This window comes from Nematolebias whitei, chromosome 13, assembly GCF_014905685.2.
Source record: "Nematolebias whitei isolate Nwh7 chromosome 13, NemWhi1, whole genome shotgun sequence".
Lineage (NCBI taxonomy): Eukaryota > Metazoa > Chordata > Actinopteri > Cyprinodontiformes > Rivulidae > Nematolebias > Nematolebias whitei.
This window is the reverse complement of record NC_056510.1, coordinates 25,495,865-25,515,872: the sequence shown is the minus strand read 5'-3', so window position 1 is coordinate 25,515,872 and position 20,008 is coordinate 25,495,865. Positions and strand designations below refer to the sequence as shown.

The 20,008-nt window shown below is 38.7% G+C and overlaps 2 protein-coding genes across 2 annotated transcripts in view; one reads left to right on the top strand and one right to left on the bottom strand.

The window, feature by feature from the left end:
* The first annotated feature begins 1,624 nt into the window (after positions 1–1,624).
* rab20 (RAB20, member RAS oncogene family) lies at positions 1,625–9,994 on the top strand. The gene is made up of 2 exons (XM_037686510.1): positions 1,625–1,990; positions 9,030–9,994. The coding sequence occupies exons 1-2, from the start codon at positions 1,813–1,815 to the stop codon at positions 9,623–9,625; spliced, it is 774 nt and encodes a 257-aa protein (XP_037542438.1). The 5' UTR covers positions 1,625–1,812; the 3' UTR covers positions 9,626–9,994.
* A 917-nt stretch (positions 9,995–10,911) lies between these two features.
* Positions 10,912–20,008, bottom strand: part of col4a2 (collagen, type IV, alpha 2) — a 34,964-nt gene continuing 25,867 nt past the window's right edge. Inside the window, exons 39-45 of the mRNA XM_037686184.1 lie at positions 18,032–18,193; positions 17,490–17,588; positions 17,060–17,206; positions 16,819–16,935; positions 16,288–16,479; positions 14,152–14,438; positions 10,912–11,166 (exon numbers count right to left, since the gene is read on the bottom strand). Coding sequence (XP_037542112.1) covers positions 10,912–11,166; positions 14,152–14,438; positions 16,288–16,479; positions 16,819–16,935; positions 17,060–17,206; positions 17,490–17,588; positions 18,032–18,193 — 1,259 coding nt within the window. The remainder of the gene's footprint in view (positions 11,167–14,151; positions 14,439–16,287; positions 16,480–16,818; positions 16,936–17,059; positions 17,207–17,489; positions 17,589–18,031; positions 18,194–20,008) is intronic.

Here is a 20,008-nt window from a genome sequence, read left to right as displayed (position 1 = left end):
GCTCTGGTCCAGTGTCTTCATGGACGATGTGTGTAAGGGTGGACATGTTTGGAGGTTGCTGTGTTGAAGCTCCATGGATCAGCCTCTCTGCAGTTCTCAGCATCTTCACTGAGCTGCTCTTGTTCTTCACAGTTAGATGGTGGGAGCTCTCGTCAAATGATGATCTCCAGCATCATCTTGTTCATGCCAGGCTTTTCATCCACTGACCACAGACACCTGGAAACATCAGGGGGACCAGCAGCTGTTTAACACATCTGGAAGGAAACCAGGGAGATTTTAATATGATCATGACCATTATGATATGATGTTATGTGGGGGAGTGGTGGAGCAGAGGTTAGAAGATGGGCCTGTGATGGGAAAGTCACAGGTTCAACTCCTGGTACTGTCAACATCAAAATGTGGGTGGAAAAGGTGAAACACCCACACCTGCCTCCACCCTCATTGGCCCCACTCTGGTCCCCTGAGAAAGGCACTCAACCCCCACCATCTGCTCCTAAACAGGTCTCTCTAGAAAATGAGTTCTCGTGACTCAGTGAGACTACCTGGATAAATAAAGGGTCAATGAAAAAATAAAAGTTTAAAATAGAAATACTCACATCATTAGGCCAAGGTTGTGTGTGTGACGTGCACGTTCCTGAGGTTGTGTGTGTGACGTGCACGTTCCTGAGAGGCCACAGACAGAGCAGCTCCAGCTTTTGTTGAGTTCCTGTGGTCCTGCAGTTTTCAAGCTGAAATGAAAAAACATCATGAATATGAACTTTACAGTCTATAGTTACCTGTACATATAAACACATGGAGGTGTCTCACCTTGTGACTGACAATAAAATATGTACATTTATGAACTCTAATGAACTTATAATGATGCTCCTACTCTTTGAAGGTGAACCGATGGTACCACACCATCTCTCAGTCGGACAGTCTGATCAGTTTGATCAGAATCCTCCAGTTTAAAATCCTCACTGCTCAGATGAATCCTCCTCAAAGATACTTCCTCCTCTTCCTCACATCTTGTTCTTTGGGAAACCTTCAAAATGAAAACAGGAGATTTGTGTCTACACAAAAACATTGTACAGAGGAGGTCAATCTTATTTTCTATTTCCTATATTCTCCCTAGTTTAATTTTTTTTATTTCCTAGAACTTAAACAAAACTCCAGTTTTGATGCATATCTGTTGATAATGAACCAAAGCTACAGAAATTGTGAGTACGCTTGTTAGAAAAATATTCCTGTCATTAGATCTCTGTCAGCTTCATTACACTGAACATCACATCAGCTGGTGGACATAAATACAGTACAGTAATATTATATTCACAAAATACTAACAATAATATGTTCATCTTACTTGTGAAAAGTTATCCCCCGAGACCTGACGTCAGCAGTCCGTCGATTAGAACAGAAATAAGCTGCGAAGTGCTGAAACATCTTCTGCTTTAACCAAATAAGGACGACCGCTCCAAGATGGCGGCCGAAAATCCTGCGCGGCAGCAGCCAATGAGGCATCTAGTGTTTATATCTATGAGCGGAACTGCAGTGAATACGCAGCAGGACCTGGAGGCGACCATTAAAAAATCCCAAGAAGAAGAAAAAGTTTGTCACCTACTTCCTGTTTGGCGTCGCTGACTTTTTCAAAGTTCACTTCTCTCTCTCCGTTCTGAGGAGGCTGTCATGTTGCCAAAAGCAGCTCATTTTTCATTGTTTGTTTGGCCCTTGAATTCGAGGCTTGTTTGAAATGATTTTTAAGAGTTAGACCGCGTGTCTTCTTCACGGTTAACCCGACAGAAACCTTGTAGCGGGACTGGAGGCTCCTCGAACATGCCCGACATGAAGCCCGACGTTAAGATAGTTCTGCTGGGCGACATGAACGTGGGGAAGACGTCTCTGCTGCACAGATACATGGAGAGGAAGTTCAAAGACACGGTCAGCACCGTCGGAGGGGCCTTTTACCTCAAACAGTGGGGGCCTTACAACATCTCAGTCTGGGACACAGCAGGTAATTCCTTATTTTACATGTATGTTTCCTCTCTTTGAATAACTGTTTACCTGTGATGCCACCTGAGGCAATCAGCAGCACGTGACCCAGTAACAACAAACAAACTCCACGGTCCTTTTACAGCAACTGTGTAATCCATCACACTGAAGCTAAATCATAAAACAAGCCTTCCCAGACACAAACCATGGTTCATTTTATTGGTCTACTTTGTTTGGGATCAGTTGTGGGCATTATTTAACCTAAAATGTTGGTTTAAATAACCCCTTAATCTTAAACTTTGCGTTAAATACTTAAAAACTATAAGAATAAAACAGCATCAATATGGTCAAATGTCATAAATGTTAGTTAAGTCATGGATGTATGTTTGCAGCACCTATCTCATCATAAGAAAGAGCTCAAGTTGTAGTTTCACATCATTATAACTGGACATTTCTGGGTTCCAGTCTTTGCTGCTTAGCCACAAGTTTGTCAAAGATGTCTGAATTATCCAGATGCAAGAGAAAGGCAGACTTTGTAACCATGAAATTAGCTTTGAGTTTATAATTTGTTAAGAAGAGCTCTGTAAAGTTAACTTTTGACATGGGAATTTTTCACGTAAAAAAACCCCAACTAACCAACATGCGCTTACTCGCAGTTTAAAGCTTTGATGTTATAAATCACATTTTTTTTGTTGCTATTTTGGTAACATTGTCCATCAGTTGTGCTACAAATGTGAAGCCGTTCATTGTTTTGTGCACAATGCGTCATGAAATGAGTGTGTGCCTCATCATGTGCTGTATTGCTCAATATTGGGCTACAGTGACCCAATGAAAGCACTTTTCATGTGTGTGCTTCTGCAAAAATACTCATATTCTTGACTCTAAAGGAGTGGTTGTCATCTTGTCATCACTTCCTAATATCAAATCACAACTCAAAGTGAGGAAAACATTAATCTTTTCAAAGTTATTGAATAAAAGATGGCACTGATTAAACCTGATAGTAAAATAGAATGTCAACATTAAAAACTAAAACGAATAAACAAGGTTATTGTTAAACCAAAATGATCAGATAGTGGCAGTGCAAATCTTCGTTAGCGTAAAACCAAGCTCCACTTCGGTAACTTCAGCCCTTTTTAACAGACTCGACGCTTTCATGCAAAAACAAACATGATATAAAAAAAGTCAAACTGCTGAGAAGTACTTTCAAAAAGGCCTGAACTTGACATAATCAGAACAATGTTGTTTTTTCTTAACAGTTTTTGCACAGGATAAAGCTCACGGCCCACCAGAAGCAGGTCTGCGAGCCTTCAGTTGAGAATCGATGCCCTAAAAGTATATTTCATTGCTTTCCCTGCAGTAAAGCCTTCAAAGTAATTACCACTAAAATATTACATGGACCATTTTATCTGTTCCATTCCAGAAACTTAAATGACTTCACTCAGTCGAGAAAGTGCTATCAGATGAATTTTAATCTACTCTGGAGTACTTGTATCAAGCTCACGAGACGAAGTTGATATAAATGGTCTGCATTTACCTTTGACTATGTTGGTATGATGCTACAATGTGACGACTTTAAAATATATATTTTTTGTTTTAATTTTTATTAATCGGTTTAAAAATGAGTGACGGTGTGAGTCAGGAGTTGTTTTTTCTTCTAAATCTGGGAAATATTCAGCTGGGAAGCTAAAACAGCCCCACAGTTTTCATATTTTAAAAGTAAGATTTTGCAGTAAATTAGAAAAAAAATAACAAATTTAAACCACTCAAGTTCTTTAGGCTTTCTGAGGGTTTGTAACAAAAACAAAAACGAAATCCTATCCAGTTTCTGTTTGTGACCACGACCATATATTGTGCAATGTGTGCTTAAAATGAGCAAAATGGAGGATAAAAGAAGTGTCAGCCTAAAGTCTGTCTGCAGCAGATGAACAGTGTCTGAAAGTCGTGTCTTAAAATAAAAAATAAAAAAAACTTTTCAGCTAATTGGAATGATCTCGTCTTTTATGCCAGAATAAGAGCTCAATCTAACAAAAATGATCAAGCACAGGACTGAAATGAGTGAAAAAGCAGCCAAAGTCCAAAGAAAAACTTTTGACAGACCTTCATAAAGGTCGAATAAGATAATACTCCACTTTAAAAGATTACATGAAAGTCCGGTTCTATAAAAGCAACATCAAAACAGAACCGAGGGACGGCTCAGGACATCACAGTAGTTATCGTCAGGTTTTTCACAAATGTCACTTATAAATGTTTACAGATGATTATCTTAATTTACTTTTTGTTTATCAACCATCAACAGGTGCTGGTCATAAAATTAGAATATCATGAAAAGTTGATTTCAGTAATTCCATTCAAAAAGTGAAACTTGTATATTATATTCATTCATTACACACAGACTGATATATTTCATACATTTTATTTCTTTTAATGATGATGATTATAACTGACAACTAATGAAAACCCCAAATTCAGTCTCTCAGAAAATTAGAATATAATTTAAGACTAGGGGTGCACCGATTGCAGTCACCGATCACCATTTTCTAAAAAGTCTGACCTGCCGATTTCGTTTTTGGCCAATACCGATTTTGTTTTATAAGCGACACTGTCAGGTGTTATAAGGTCACAATACACCTTCAATTTTCCAATATTATTTTACTGAAAACATATACTTGAACAATATCCTCGAAACAATACAAACTTGTTTTAACTGGCCATGAGGTAGTGCTCTGAAATATAAATGAATTTTAGACAATTGTTGTTAAAACAAACAAACAAAAAGGTAAAATTGGTTTCTCATGCGAGTATCGGCCGATTTCTGATTTCCCAAAATTAAGGAAATCTGAGCCGATAAATCGACCGGCCGATTTATCGATGCACCCCTACTTAAGACCAATAAAAAAAGTATTTTTAGAAATGTTGGCCAACTGAAAAGTATGAACATGAAAAGTATGAGCATGTACAGCACTCAATACTTAGTTGGGCTCCATTAGCCTGGATTACTGCAGCAGTGAGGCGTGTGGCATGGAGTCGATCACTGCTCAGGAGTTATGAGAGCCCAGGTTGCTCTGCCCTTCAGCTCTTCTGAATTGTTGGGTCTGGTGTATCACATCTTCCTCTTCACAATACTCCACAGATTTTCTATGGGGTTATGGTCAGGTGAGTTTGCTGGTCAATTTAGAACAGGGATACCACGGTCCTTAAACCAGGTACTGGTAGCTTTGGCACTATGTGCAGGTGCCAAGTCCTGTTTGAAAATGAAATCTGCATCTCCATAAAGTTGGTCAGCAGCAGGAAGAATGAAGTGCTCAAAAACTTCCTGGTAGACGGCTGTGTTGACCTTGGACCTCAGAAAACACAGTGGACCAACACCAGCAGATGACATGGCCCCAAACCATCACTGACTGTGGAAACTTGAGACTGGACCTCAAGCAACGTGAATTCTGTGCCTCTCCTCTCTGCCTCCAGACTCTGGGACCTTGATTTCCAAAGGAAATGCAAAATTTACTGTAATCAGAGAACATAACTTTGGACCACTCAGCTGCAGTCCCAGACGAAACGCTTCTGACGCTATCTCTTGTTCAAGAGTGGCTTGACACAAAGAATGCGACAGCTGAATCCTATGTCATACATATTTCTGTGCATGGTGGTTCTTGAAGCACTGACTCCAGCTTCAGTCCACTCTTTGTGATTCTCCCCCACATTTTGGAATGGGTGTTGTGTCACAATCCTCTCCAGGGTGCAGTTATCGCTATTGCTTGTACACTTTGTTCAACCACATCGTTTCTTTCCCTTCATCTTTCTATTAATGTGCTTGGACACAGAGCTCTGAACAGCCAGCCTGTTTAGCAATGAACTTTTGTGTCTTGCCCTCCTTGTGCAAATTGTCAATGGTCGTCTTTTGGACAATTGTCAAGCAAGGCTTTAACAGACTACTCGAGTAATCAACACATCGATTCCTAGGACATCTATCGAGGTTTTAAATGTCACGTTGAGTATTCGTAGTGATGTCATTACGTCGCCGTTACGTCATTGTGTCACGCGTCACATGATCCGCACCGGCCCAGGCTACAAAATGGATTCCTCCAAGCAGATTGATGGAGCAAAGCAGGCTCAGTCTTGGCAAACGGGTAGAAATGCATTAATAGAATGAAATATTTCATTAAAGTTGAATCTTCCGGTTCAACTATCGTAAGGAAACAGAAAATGAATCAACTTCCTGACTGTTTGGAGCTCGTTGTGAACCGGTGTTGCACCATATTCTGTGAACACCGTATATTGTGACTGTAGGGGGCGGTGTTGCATGCACTATTGCAGGTCACAGAATATGGTGTAACACCGGGTCTTATCGACCGAACCAGAACCAGCTTCCTCTGATCTTGTTTCACCAACAAAAAGCAAAAAATATTAATCTCTAAACCTATAAAAAAAACTATAAACATATTAATCTCTAAAACTAAACCTAATGCGCATCACTGCGGTCAATGGTGCGAGGTGGTTGACCGACCCACTGTTTTTAGTCAAGTTTTTTACGTGCCGGACGTTTCTTTCACTATTGCAGCTTAATAATAACAACTAATAGTTTTGGTTTTCCTGAGACTTATGTGCAGTATAATAAATGGTAGGAGCATAATATACGCTCCCAATGTTTTGTTGGTCTTTTTTTTGTAAATAATAAATGACTTTATTTGCGGTTTTGTTTATTTAATTGTTTTTGCATTTTTAGATTCTATGACGTCATCAACTACTCGAGTTCTACTCAAGTTTTATTATGTTAATGTCGAGTTTAAAACATATGTAGTCGTTCAACCCCTACTGTCAAGTCAGCAGTCTCCCCCATGATTGTGTTGCTACAGAACTAGACTGAGACCATTTAAAGGCCTTCGCAGGTGTTTTGAGATAATTAGCTGATTAGAGCTGTGGCACCAGGTTCTTCAATATTGAACCTTTACACAATGTTCTAATTTTCAGAGATACTGAATTTGGGGTTTTCATTAGTTGTCAGTTGTAAACATCAACATTAAAAGAAGTAAACATTTGATATATCAGTCTGTGTGTAATGAATGAATATAATAAAGTTTCACTTTTTGAATGGAATTACTGAAATACATTAACTTTTTCATGATATTCTAATTTCATGACCAGCACCTGTATGTATATGAGTAGAAAGGCACCTTTATTTTTATATAGGTTTTGTATTTTCAAGTTTCATAGAGGTTATTTGAATTATGAATTAAATTCTAGGTTTATATTAAACTCGTGACATATGTGACAAATCTTTGTTTCAAAGTATGTTTTTGACAAGTAACTGGCAAAATAAAATGTCACAAGTGTAACATTTCTCATTTTCATTGATGCATATGTTGGTAATAACAGGTTTCTCTCTGCTTCCTGCAGTTTGGCAGATAAAACCATTCAGCGGTGGGTTTCTAAATGCTTGTTGAACCAACAAAAACTCCCCTGCTCAGTCATCTGGAACTTTTCTGTTATTTGACCAACAGTGATTGATAAACCCAACGGTCACATACGCTCTTTTAAATATGCATAACTGACCCTTTTCACTGGTTGTGACGGGAACAGTTCATGATGTATTAATCTCGAAACTTCTCTACATTCTTGCATTGTGTAAACATGAATTCCAGTAAACCCTCTTAGGCAAACACATTTCACAGGACTGGAACTGGCTGGCCACAGAGATAATGGAGCTTTGGCCGTGTCACCACTGAGCCACTTCCTGCTTGTGTCGCTTTACTCCATGACCTCTGTTTCCACTCGCCGTCACCAGCGTTCAGCCGGCCGGGGGGAGAATCATCAGATCTGAGTCACTTTAAAGCGTTCGACACCTGTCGACATAAACCGTAGAGCTCTGAAAGAGAGAGAAGTTGGATGCAACGAGAAATATTTCCTTCTGATTGTTTTTTTTACCCTTTCAGTTTCCATTTAAAGTCAATACCAGGTTTTTAATCTTCATCCCCAGTTCTTCTTAAAGATGATGACTAATAACGCCTGACTTTTCCCAAATTTACATGCAACAGTTTCCCATAAATGGTAGAAAGATTAAACTGGAATCTGTATATTGGTGGTGTAAAATGGGACAAAACTCCAGAAAAACATATACCAGTAAAGAAAGATCAGATGTCACTGTAGCAGGCGGTTTCATCTTTGCTACAAGAAGAGAAACTAAATGTCTTCTTTGTCGCAAACATACTTTATACGTTTAGAGGAAGACTACAAAGGTGCAACATTTGTGGAAATATTGTGTAAACAGTCAGACTGGGTGACGGGCATGAACTATACACTCGCCTGTTCTGAAACGTATATAAACCCAAATTTTAAATTCATTTTTTAAATATAAATTCAAATTTAACTCTTTTATAGTTATGTTGTGGGGGGAAAAAAAACGTATATAATACACAAGAATACTGGAAAAACAAGTGTATTTTGTATTTGGATTTATGCTCAGGTTAATTTAATTATCTGTCATTAATTAAATGGATTAAAGATTTATTCATATGTGTGTGTATATATATCTGGATGGATGGATGGATGGATGGAGGGAGGGAGGGATGGATGGATAGAAAAATTAAACGGCTGCTTTTTGTAGAATAACACAAAGTGTTAGTCTGACCTCTCTACGTTCATTCTTCCTCTTAAATGTCAGAACATTTAGTTTTTGCTGAAACCTTGTAAATCAAGCATTCTGAAACTAATTAGTGATGTTTCGACTTCACTGTGCTGTTGTATTGCACTTTATTAGTTTTACCAAAGTAAAACAAATCATTAAATTTAAATATGTGAAATTCCATCGCTGTGTCCAAACACACTGAGCTCTTTGAAGAATCTGCATAGTTCAAGCACAAAGAACGTTTGTGTTTCCAAACTGCTGACTGTCTGACACAAAGCCACTCTGCTGTGTCCTCCTACATTAATGTCCACTTCACAATCACTGTTCAGAAGAGCCTACGTACACACGGAGTACTGTGACGCTCACGCAGCCTCTTGTTCTTCGTAGGTTTCAGGTCAGGCTCGTTTTCAGAAACCGTTGACCTTTTTCAGTTTTTTTTCAGGCCGGGAACAGTTCCACGGTTTGGGCTCCATGTACTGCCGAGGTGCAGCCGCCGTCGTCCTCACCTACGACGTCACAAGTTGGCAGAGCCTTGGTGAGCTGGAGGAGCGCTTCCTGTCCCTGACGGACACTGCTAACCACGACTGCATCTACGCTTTAGTGGGCAACAAGGCGGATCTCACTGATCCTAAGGCCCAGCTGTTACAGAACTCTGACAAACCCGATCGAACCGACGGCGACGAAGATGGGACAGAGCCGCAGGTGTCTCCTTCCTGCACCACACCTACAGCCTCCCCCGCATTCCTCTCCGGCTCTGTGCTTCGTAAGCAGGTGACGCGCGAGGACGCCATGGCTCTTTACGGGAGGATCCTGCGTTACAAAGGTCTGGACGAGACGAGCGGACTTCCAGCAGACAAGATGTGCTTCGAGACGAGCGCCAAGACCGGCTTCAACGTGGACGCTCTGTTCGAGACGCTGTTCGAGCTGGTGCTGCCGTCCATCCTGAGGAAGAGGAACGAGGATAAGGTGTCTCCAACGGTGAATCTGGAAGAGTCTGGGGGTGTCGTCGGCAAGCGGGTCAAATCTCGCTGCTGTTAGGAACCAAAACAGGAGCCAGGAGGCGTCCACCTGCAGACTCTTTTTTTAATCAGTCCACATGTTGGTGTGAGCATCTGATTCAAACTGTGATGGTATAAATGTTTCGCCTTAACTGAGACTCATGAGAAAACACGCACACACATTCTTAATGCTGTGAAGATTGTCAGGAAGAGCAAATGTAGACAAAGAAATTTAGCATTTTGCTTTACGAGGAAGGAAAATCTGTAAAACCTTCCATATTAATGACTGAAACTGCGTCTGCGTGTTCCAAAGATGTTGGAAAGTAAAAAAAAAAAACTGATTTAAAGGAAATAAACAGACAATCACTGCTCTTTGTGAATGTTTCCTCGTAATTTCACTAATGTAACTGCACTAATCGTTAGCAGGGTGACACGTTCCACTGTTTTAATCACAAATCACTTTATTTTCACTTGTTTTTTATTAACTAGCATTGATCTTTATATTTTATTGACACTTTGAGCAAATGAGTGTAAAACAGCCTTGTTGGATTTTTTAAAAAAGTACTGTCATAATAAAGAGTATAATTTTGCAGTTGGCTTTTTTGTTGTTGTCACATTCAATCAAGAATAACATTTTAAAATATTGTTAGATAAAACGGTTGTGAGAAAATGATCATTTTAACACGATGAAGGCAAATTTTGATAAGAGTTCATGTTTTATTGGCATATTTTTAAACCGTTGTGTTCAGTTGATGTAGAATATTTAGCCTACTTTCTAATCTTTGTAAAATGCTGTAATCTGACCCAGGATCAGTGATATTGTGGGTTTACACTTTATCCTGTTGGGCTGTGTGTGTAACTTAAAAAAACATTGTAGCTTTGGTGATACAAGACATTTAAAGCTCCATTTCAGTTCCTGGAATAAACAAAATCAGTGCATCGTGGGAACGCATGGAAACTGATTACTGCGATGTGAAAACCAAGCTTTGTACATGCAGGACAATAAACCCCAGTGGCTAGCAGGCAGTGTTAGTGGCTTTATAATGAGCTGTAGAGCCTGAACCACCATAACGACTGGTGCGTTCACAGACCTGTGCATCTTTGGTTCAGCTGTAATTTATGGTTAACAATCATAGCTGAGGTAATAAGTTAAAAAGTAAGCACCAAAACATATTCAACATAAAACATAAACTTTTGTCACATAACTGAGTTGTTCTTATTACAGGACTTCTTTTTTTGTTTTATATACAGTGCATCCTGAAGGCATCACAAAGTCCTTGCAGAATTTAGAGAAATTTGATCTAAATTTTAAAAAAAATTCAAGTCTCAGAGGTTCTTCATGCAGACTTGGCAGCGGCTGATGTGTGCAAGGAGCTGGCCTGCTTTTAGTGTCTGTGATGTCGGCTGAGAGTGGAAATCCTGGCTCATGATGGTCAGCCAGAAGCTGTATTTGTTAGCAAAATAGTGGCATGTGCCTTTTGCTCCGTTGCACTCGATGAACGGCGCCGTGCGGAAGTCCTCCAGGCAGGAACCGGGTGACGACAGGGACTGACCGCCACCTTCGTTTCCTGCTGATGTGTGCTGCGAGGAACGAAGGGGAGAAGAGGCAAATCAGGTCAAATGTTCACAAGGATTGTTGAAACATCTGTACCAGGAGTCTGCAACATGCAGCTTTTTGGTTCATCCGCAGCAGCTCTTTCAAGCTTTGACCAAAACGGACATAAAACTGAATTTTATTGGTTGCAAACAACAAAAAAGGACTAGTTGTAGCTGTTTTCCCACCATTTCTTTAGCAAATAGGTGAATACTGGAACAAGTACAAGGAGTAAAACATACTCTTATTTTATGCTAAATTTCTATAATTAATTTTCCCACAATAAAATAATTACATAGGTCTGCATAGTTTAGTTTTTATTAATAAAAAAAAAACTATTTAACAAAAAGCTGGTCTTTTCTTTGTCTTAAATTGTAAAAATATAAATTCTTCTTTCGGCTGCTCCCTTCTTCAGGGGTCAGCGAACTAACTCGCACGAAGATTTGACAATTATTTTTACGCTGAATGTCCTTCCTGACGCAACCACAGACACCGAGCTACCACAGCCCTCTGTGTGGAGCAGAGAGCCGTCATCTAGGGCACCTGGGGGAGCAGATGGTGGGGGTTAAAAGCCTTGCTCAAGGGTCCAGAATGGGGCAAATGAGGGTGGAGACAGGGGTTTCACCTTTCCCACCCAAATTTTGATGTCTGTACGGGGAGTTGAACCGGCAACCTTTTGATCACAGGCCCACCTTCGCTAACTTCTTCACCACCACTTCCCTAAATTGTAAAAATATCAATAAATGTTAAAAATCATTGGATATTTTTAGCTTTATAATGTCACCCCTGCTGGCCACAAAATTCTCCTCCAACAAACATAAAGTGGCCCATGGGCCACCAGTTGATAATCACAGTTGACACATGTTGTTGCAGCTCCGAACAGTTAATTTAGTGAACGGAGGCGTAAAAAATGGCTCTTTGATTGTAAAGGTTGCAGACCCCTGATCTGTACAGAGATCAAAAAAGGACTTCATTTGACGAAAATGAGGAAACAACCTAACGTATTTTTCGGCCTATAAGTCACTTTATTTTGCATAATTTACATGCCCTGTGACTTATAGGCCGAAGTGACGTATTTATGGATTTTTTCCCATATTTATAAACCAATTTTTGGCTGAGATATGACCGTTTTCATTCATTCTGACTGAAATAAAAACATTGAACAGTACCACTTTCAGCCACTAGATGTCAGCAGAATAGTAGTAGCAGTAAGGCATGTCGTTGTATCATGTAAATACTGCTAAAATCCATCCATCCATCCATTTTCTTTACCCGCTTATTCCATTTTGGGTCACGGGGGTCGCTGGTGCCCATGTCCAGCAATCACTGTGCGAGGGGCGGGGGACACCCTGGACGGGTCGCAAGTCCATCACAGGGACACATAGAGACAAACGAGACAAACAAACATTCACTCTCTCACTCACACCTAGGGACAATTTAGAGTTACCAATCAGCCTAACATGCATGTTTTTGGTCTGTGGGAGGAAACCGGAGCACCCGGAGAAAACCCACGCATGCACGGAGAGAACATGCAAACTCCACCCAGAAAGGCCCCTGGACTGGGGTTTGAACCAAGGACCTGCTCGCTGAGAGGCAGCAGCTCTACCAGTTGCGCCACCGTGCTGCCCTATGGCTAAAATGACAAATTCAAAAAAATTCAAGACAAAAAGAACTGGACTTTATTTATTATACTTTACTTTATGCTTTATTGTTTTTGTCTTGAACATTTTTTAATTTACCATGCCCTGGATGACTGAGAATCTTCACCAGCTATTAATGACACAATCGGCTTGCCACAGTCTTCCACCTTCGTTCTGCCCGCTGCTTGGAGCAAGTCAAACCAGCTGCACTGCCCCGGCGAAATGCAGCTGATTTGACCATTAAAGTCTTTTATTAAGCAAACATTAGACTGAGACACACCTTTACTATAATTTCAAGCAAACAAATAATTGTTTTTAGGTGTTTATATTGTTAAATTGCGAAGAAATGCGGAGGCTCGTACGTCTGCGCGTGCCCGCCGCTTCTGTGAATTGGGTTTTAAAATACAACTTATTTGACCGTCAAAGTGCATTCATTAAGCAAAAGTTAAGCTGAAACACACCTTAACTATAATTTCAGCAAACAAATAATTGTTTTTAAGTGTTAATCTTGTTAAATTCTTGTTAAAGTCCTCCTGTGCACGCTCCTTCGGCTGCCATTTGGCAGCCAATCAATTTTTTGCACAACACTGGCCCCAACCACACGGTTGTCGGCGGTGACGCATAATAGATGTGACGTATACGGCGAAGCAACATATTTGTGGATTTGTCCACTTTTTTAAAGACATATTTGGACTGATGCGACTTATAGGGCGGTGCGACAGGTACGGCGGAAAATACTGTATTTTAAAACAGACTTGGCTGAAATAGAAAACTGCTGTGGCTGGATCAATCATTAGAGTTTTGGAAATCATAAATCTCATTGGCGCATTAGTGCAGGGTTACTTGCAAATCGTTGATAGTTACATCATTGTTGACTAAATGAAATAAATAAAAAATCTGAGAGGAAAAGCATTTACAACAGTTTTTCACCGTTTAGTTTTGTGCTTGATGGTAAATTATTCATTGTTCCATTTTAATGGCTCAATATACATTAACAAAATAATTGTGAGGGAAAAAAACTGAACTTAAATTATTTTAAAAGCTACAAATGAGCAAAAAATGCAAAAGGATTTCACTTCTAAGTAGTGAAATATGATTCGCTCGGCGTTGTTAAAAACTAGTTTGCACCTGAATAAATAAGACATGAACATGAAGCTTCAGTTTAATCCGTTTTCAGAGCAAAGGATATATTTACCTTCAAAGTAACTTTGCTAATACTTGCCTTTACTTTGAATTAGTTTGACAAATTCCAACTTATGTCTAATGACGTTCGATGACGTTTCACTTGTGGTTTTCTGAGGTTTGAAATTTCCACCTGAGAGCAGAACTCACCATGAGGAAGGAGTAACCGATCCACAGGCTGCGCCAGCCTGCAGGACACTGAGGGATGCTGCTGTCCTGACTGTGCACTGCAATCGCAACTGATGGAGCTTCACATACGGAGCAGCGGCTGATGTACGGTTTGATCTCTAATTCCTCCACAGGCATCATGGGAAGGGGAGCGGTGGTGGACAGCCAGTAGGACTTATCGTTTCTGCTGGCGTAGTAACAAACGTCTCCAGGGTTGCAGTACAGGAAGGGCATGGTGCTGAACCGTGGGAGGCAGGAGCCCGCCAAACCTGAAGAACGAAAGAAAAAACAGGCATTACCAATAAAAAACATTAAGCGTGGGGATTTTATTGTCTGAATGTTTATGAAGCATTCACGCTATTGTGATCCACTGTTCTTCCGTACTTTTTCTGCATTTTTCTCAATTTCAAGCTATTTCAATAATTCATAAATCAAAACGTTCAGCTCGTTCAGGAGAAGGGTGCTAGGAATTTTTATATTGGTGCAACTTTAGCTTTTTAAAATATTTAGCCTTTTCTGCCACTTTTTTAATCATAGAAAATGAATTGAGCTCATTTTACATCCTTCAAATCTTTAGATCTGTTTACAACCTTTTACTGCTCCTTTCACATTTTGCTCTGGTTCAGCTTCTTTCAGCTTCTGTATGCAAATTTAAACTTTTTTTCTGATAATTTCAGCTAATTTCAGCTGATTTTTCAGTTGTTTTGTGCTCCTTTTAGATTGTTTCAGCAAACTTCAACATCTTTGTGCTTCTTCTAACTTCTTTCTGTTAATTTCAGCTTGTTTCTGCAAGTTTCAGCTTTTTCTATTTCAGTTAGCTGTTTTTATACTAATTTTAGCTTTTTTTTGGCCTATTCCACACTTTTTGCACCCATTTCAACCTTTTTCAGCCTAATTCAGCAAAAATGTGCTCTCTTCACTTCCTTCTCGTAATGTAACCTTCTTTATGCCTTTATAGCTACTTTTCAGCTGTTTTTTTTTTGCCTATTTCAGCATTTTTCAGATAATTTCCACTTTTTTTCATTTCTGCTTCTTTCAGCGAGCACGTGCTCTTTCTGATTTCTTCTACTAATTTAAGTTTGTTCTTACCTTTTCAGCTACTTTTTTAAATGTTTTTTAAAAAATATATTTTTTTTTTGCAAATTTTAGTTGTTTACAGATAAATTCAAGTTTTTTCGTGGTAATTTCTGCTATTTTCAGTCTAATTAAATTCTTTCTGCTAATTTCAGCTTGTTGTACTCCTTTCAGCTTTTTCTGCTATTTCAGCTGCTATTTAGCTTTTTTGTGCAAAATGTAGCTTTTTCAGCTAATTCCACTTAAAAAAATGTTTTTAATTTTTTTTTTTTAGTTCATTTCAGCTCCTTCCACTTCCTTCTGGTAGCTTAAGCTTTCAGCCTTTTTGGCTACTTTTCAGATTTTTTTTTTCAAAATTCAGCTTTTTTAACCTATTTTACTATTTTTTTGTGCTCATTTCTGCTTATTTAAACCTAATTCAGCAAATATGCATTCTTTTTGCTTTCTTCTGCTAACTTGGGCTTGTTCTTTCATTTCAGCATGTTTTTTTTTATCTAATTTCAGCTGTTTTTCAGCAAGTTCTTCAGCAATAAGCATTCACACTGCATTTTCACAGGAAATGCATTTTCTCTAGTTAAAATAAGTTTAATTTCAGCCCCACAAAAAAATGTGGTTTTCAAAATCTTAAGAACGACTTCAGTGTTTTGTCTAATTTTAAGGATGTGTTTCGGCTTATCTTATGGTTTTTCTTCCCAGCCCGTCCCGTGAAGAGGTTGCTATTTTTGAAAAAAGCCCAACTTCTCAAGTCCGAACTATTTTCTAAGAAACCATTAAGTTAAATCTGGTGGGAATGACAGTCTTAGTCCCATTGTTTTTATCTTGCAGATAATTTTTGATTTCTATTAGATTAAAAACTCTGAAAGTTAACATTTGTTTTACAGTTTAGAATCATTTTTATTTAAAGATTCAACGGAGGAACGATGTGGTCTCAGAAAACGACTCTGTTGAGTACAAACCACCAGTTCAAATGGGGTTTCTTTGGACTTTCTTTGGCCCCTTTGTTCTATGATTTCCTTTAGCGTTTTGAAGTTCCTGTGGACTCACCAAGGTCCTGGTTGTGGGCCTTTTCCTGGCCCTCAAAGTACAGCAGGCTGTAGCCGTCCCACAGTTTAGACATTCCCACGGGGCACATGGGGGTCTCCACTGTCTGGCTGTGTTTCACCAACAAGTAGCCCACGCTGACACTGCGGCCCGGCATGCCAGGTAAACCAGGGATACCAGGGTTACCACGGTGACCTGTCAAGGACAGAGGAGTTTAGTGAATTAATCCACAAATAATACGTTCATTTAGACGACTGTAAAAGACAGAGCCAAAGATGAGCCACAAGCATGTCACCTAAAACTGTGTTTTTAATCTGCAGCTTTTTAATCTCCACCTAAAGACACATGCTGCATTTCAGAATTTTTGTTTGTCTCTGATGATTCTAAAAACAATAATGGTAAATCTTTAGTGGTTTTGTCAGTAAATCCAAACTTTCACCAAAAATACCAATCAAGCCTAGTTTTGACCAGTGTCCTGCTCTAAATCTTTTAATCCAAGAGATTTTTACGCTAGTCCCAAGATATCAAACATACCTTCCGTTCCTTGTAGACCAGGGTGACCCAACTGTCCAAGTTCTCCACGGAACCCAGGCATTCCTGGAGTTCCACTCACCCCAGGCATGCCCCTCTCCCCGATGGGTCCTATGAACCCTACACAGTCAACAGAAACATGATGTATTTATTTACAGATACATTTATGTACTGTGACTGAGCGCTGTCTCTGTGTTTAGACCTCAACTAAGTGTTTAACAATACACGTTCAATGATGAGTAACCTTGATTTCCAGGGGGTCCTTGTGGTCCTGGTTCCCCTCTATTTCCGTTTGGTCCATGAATGCCCTGCGGTCCTGGAGGGCCCCTCTCTCCTGGAACTTTGACAGGTACCGGAGCTGGACCCTGGCTGCCTGGTTGGCCAGGATAACCTGTGAAATGGATTTTTGTTTTTACAGTTCAGAAGAAAATTGACAACAGTGTGCTGGTGGAAACTAAAGGGAGAACTTGTGGCTCAGGTTGCATAATGAAAAAGAAAAGACACTTTGTCTTTTGTGTATCGGTGTGGGATTGGATAAATAATATGAGACAAAATACCCTAAAGTGGCTGCAGGAATGTTTGAGCTTTGCAGAAGCTACAGAAATACTTTTTTTTGGAAGAACTGAACATTTAATTACCAGTAACAGTCAATTTATTATGAGATGATGACTAACCTGGGAATCCTGTGCTTCCTTTGGGACCCACTGGTCCTCTTTCTCCCTTTGTGCCAATATGTCCAGGGAATCCCATGACCCCTTGGTCTCCTTTGCCCCCTTTAAAGAAAAAACATAAAAAAAAAAAAAATTATTATAATTTTTAACCAACCATTGAATCCAGTTTCCAATGATGTTGGTTCAAAATTCAAAATAAGTAATTCAAACGATATAGTTAACTCAACATCGAATTTTGTTCTGACTGCATAATTTGAGCATGTTGGACAAGAAAACTAAAAATAAAAATAATACACCAAACACACCTGTTGGAACATCAAACAAAATAAGGTCATTGCACAAGGGTTTTTTAATTTGATTTGACTATCTATGGAAAAATTGTAATAAAAATAATTAACAGTTTAATGAATACTCAGATATCTGCTGTCTCACACAACACTAATGTTAAACTCTGTCCTGGACTTCTGATTCAGATATTTCACAGGTAGCCCAGAAGTAACATAAACTAACTTTAGAGTTGTGTCCCTAAATGATTTAGTCCATACCTTTCCTCCCAGAGATACCGTGAGGGCCCTGGTACCCAGCTGGACCGAAATCTCCTCTGAATCCTTTAGTGCCAGGGAACCCAGGAAACCCTATTATTCCTGTTACACCCTTTTCTCCAGGGAAGGCATCTGGACCCGGCACTCCTCTGGCTCCAGGAGAACCTAACAAAAGGAATCAACCAGGACTCTTGGAAACATCTCAAATGAACAAGTATCCTTCTATAATGAACCAATATCCTCTAATAGTAAAAAAAAAAAAAAAAAAGAGACAAAATATCAAGTGCATTTTAGGTCACTATAAAAACACAAGTAATTTAAAAAAACAGTAAAAGGCACATATATAATGTTTGTTTGTGGATTAAAATAAAATTAATCAGATGACTTAATAGACTAATAAATAGATGCACACGTCTACATAAAAAACATGTTTTCAGATGCAACTTCTTTTTATTCTTGATGAATTTATTTTCTTATTCTGCATTCATTCTTCTGACTCCTTGTTAAAATCTCTATATCCTGTTCTTAAATGAAAAGGAATGCTTGATTTGTATCATTTGATTAATGCGAATGCAGCTGCAGGTTTGATTAGAAAACCTCAGTGATCACGTCTAACATCAACTCATTAATCCCTATAGGAAAAAATACATTAATTCACAAATAGTAGAGAATTAAATGGAGTATTAAAAAGTTGCCTTTTGAACATATTTTAAACATATATTATATTATTATTATTATTATTATATTATATTTTCAGGTCTCTCTTGTAAATGAGTCCTCGAGGCTCAATGGGATTTACCTGTCTAAATAAAGGTTGAATGAAAAAAAAAAAAAAAAACATATATTGCCGTATACATACTCACAATTATTAAAAGAAAAAACCCGCATATTTGTTGTATTATTATGTTATTCATATATTTATTGTATTTATTTCTTTACAAATGTGAAAGTTCGGATCTCTGAAGTGGATTTTGGTGAAAAGGTTTTGAACAATTAATATCTTACCTGTTCTAGATAGCCCCTTTATCAATCTCAGTTAGGAGAAAAAAAGTATGAGTTCTTTTAAGATCCACTTTGGTCTTGGCCCCACTTAGACTAGATGTTGGCTCATTAATCCAGTCAAAACTAGAGAAAATGCATTTCCTGAGAAAACGTAGTGTGAATTATTGCTAAATGATTTTTGCTAAAAGATTTTTGCTAAAAGTTGCTGAAGACATTGAAACCAGGTTGAAAAGGATTCATTGCTAAACTGTTAATGCAATTTGAATTTGAAGGGCTGACAGTTGCTGAAAACAGGAAATCAAAAGTGTAAAGTGGTAGAAAAATTGCAGAAATGAGTAGAATAAGCTGAAATAGACAGATTACAAAAAATCTGAAATAGGAAAAAAGACACTGAAATGAGCAGGAAAAAAGCTGAAATTAGCAGAAAGGGGCTGAAAGGAGCATAAAAAGTTCAAATTATTAGAATGAAGCACAAAAGGTCAAATTTAGCAATAACGAAGAAACTGCAGAAAAAAATGCTAAGATTAGCAGAAAGAAGTTGAAGGGAGCAGGAAAAAACAAACTAAAAGCAGCTGAAGGAAAATGAAACTAGCGCAAAGAAGCAGAAAAAGGCTGAACCAGAACAAAAGCTGAAACTAGTCATAAAAAGTTTTAAACAGGGTTTGAAGCTCCATTCATTTTCAATGAGAAAAACATGGCTGAAAAAGTTTGATATTTCAAAAAGTTAAAACTGTACAAAAACCAAAAGTCATAGCAGGAGTGTCGCGAACGAGCTGAACGTTTTAAAATATGAATTGTTGAAACAGCACAAAATTTTCCGAACAAGTTACGCACCAAAAAAAATACGAGAAACGAATCTGAATTGTGTGTGAATGCTCTATAAGCATAAACTTTACTTCTCCAATCTGAGGTCTTGCTATAAGAACTGTCGACAACAGGTAAGGTTAAATTTCTCTCATAATTTCCATGAAACTCCAT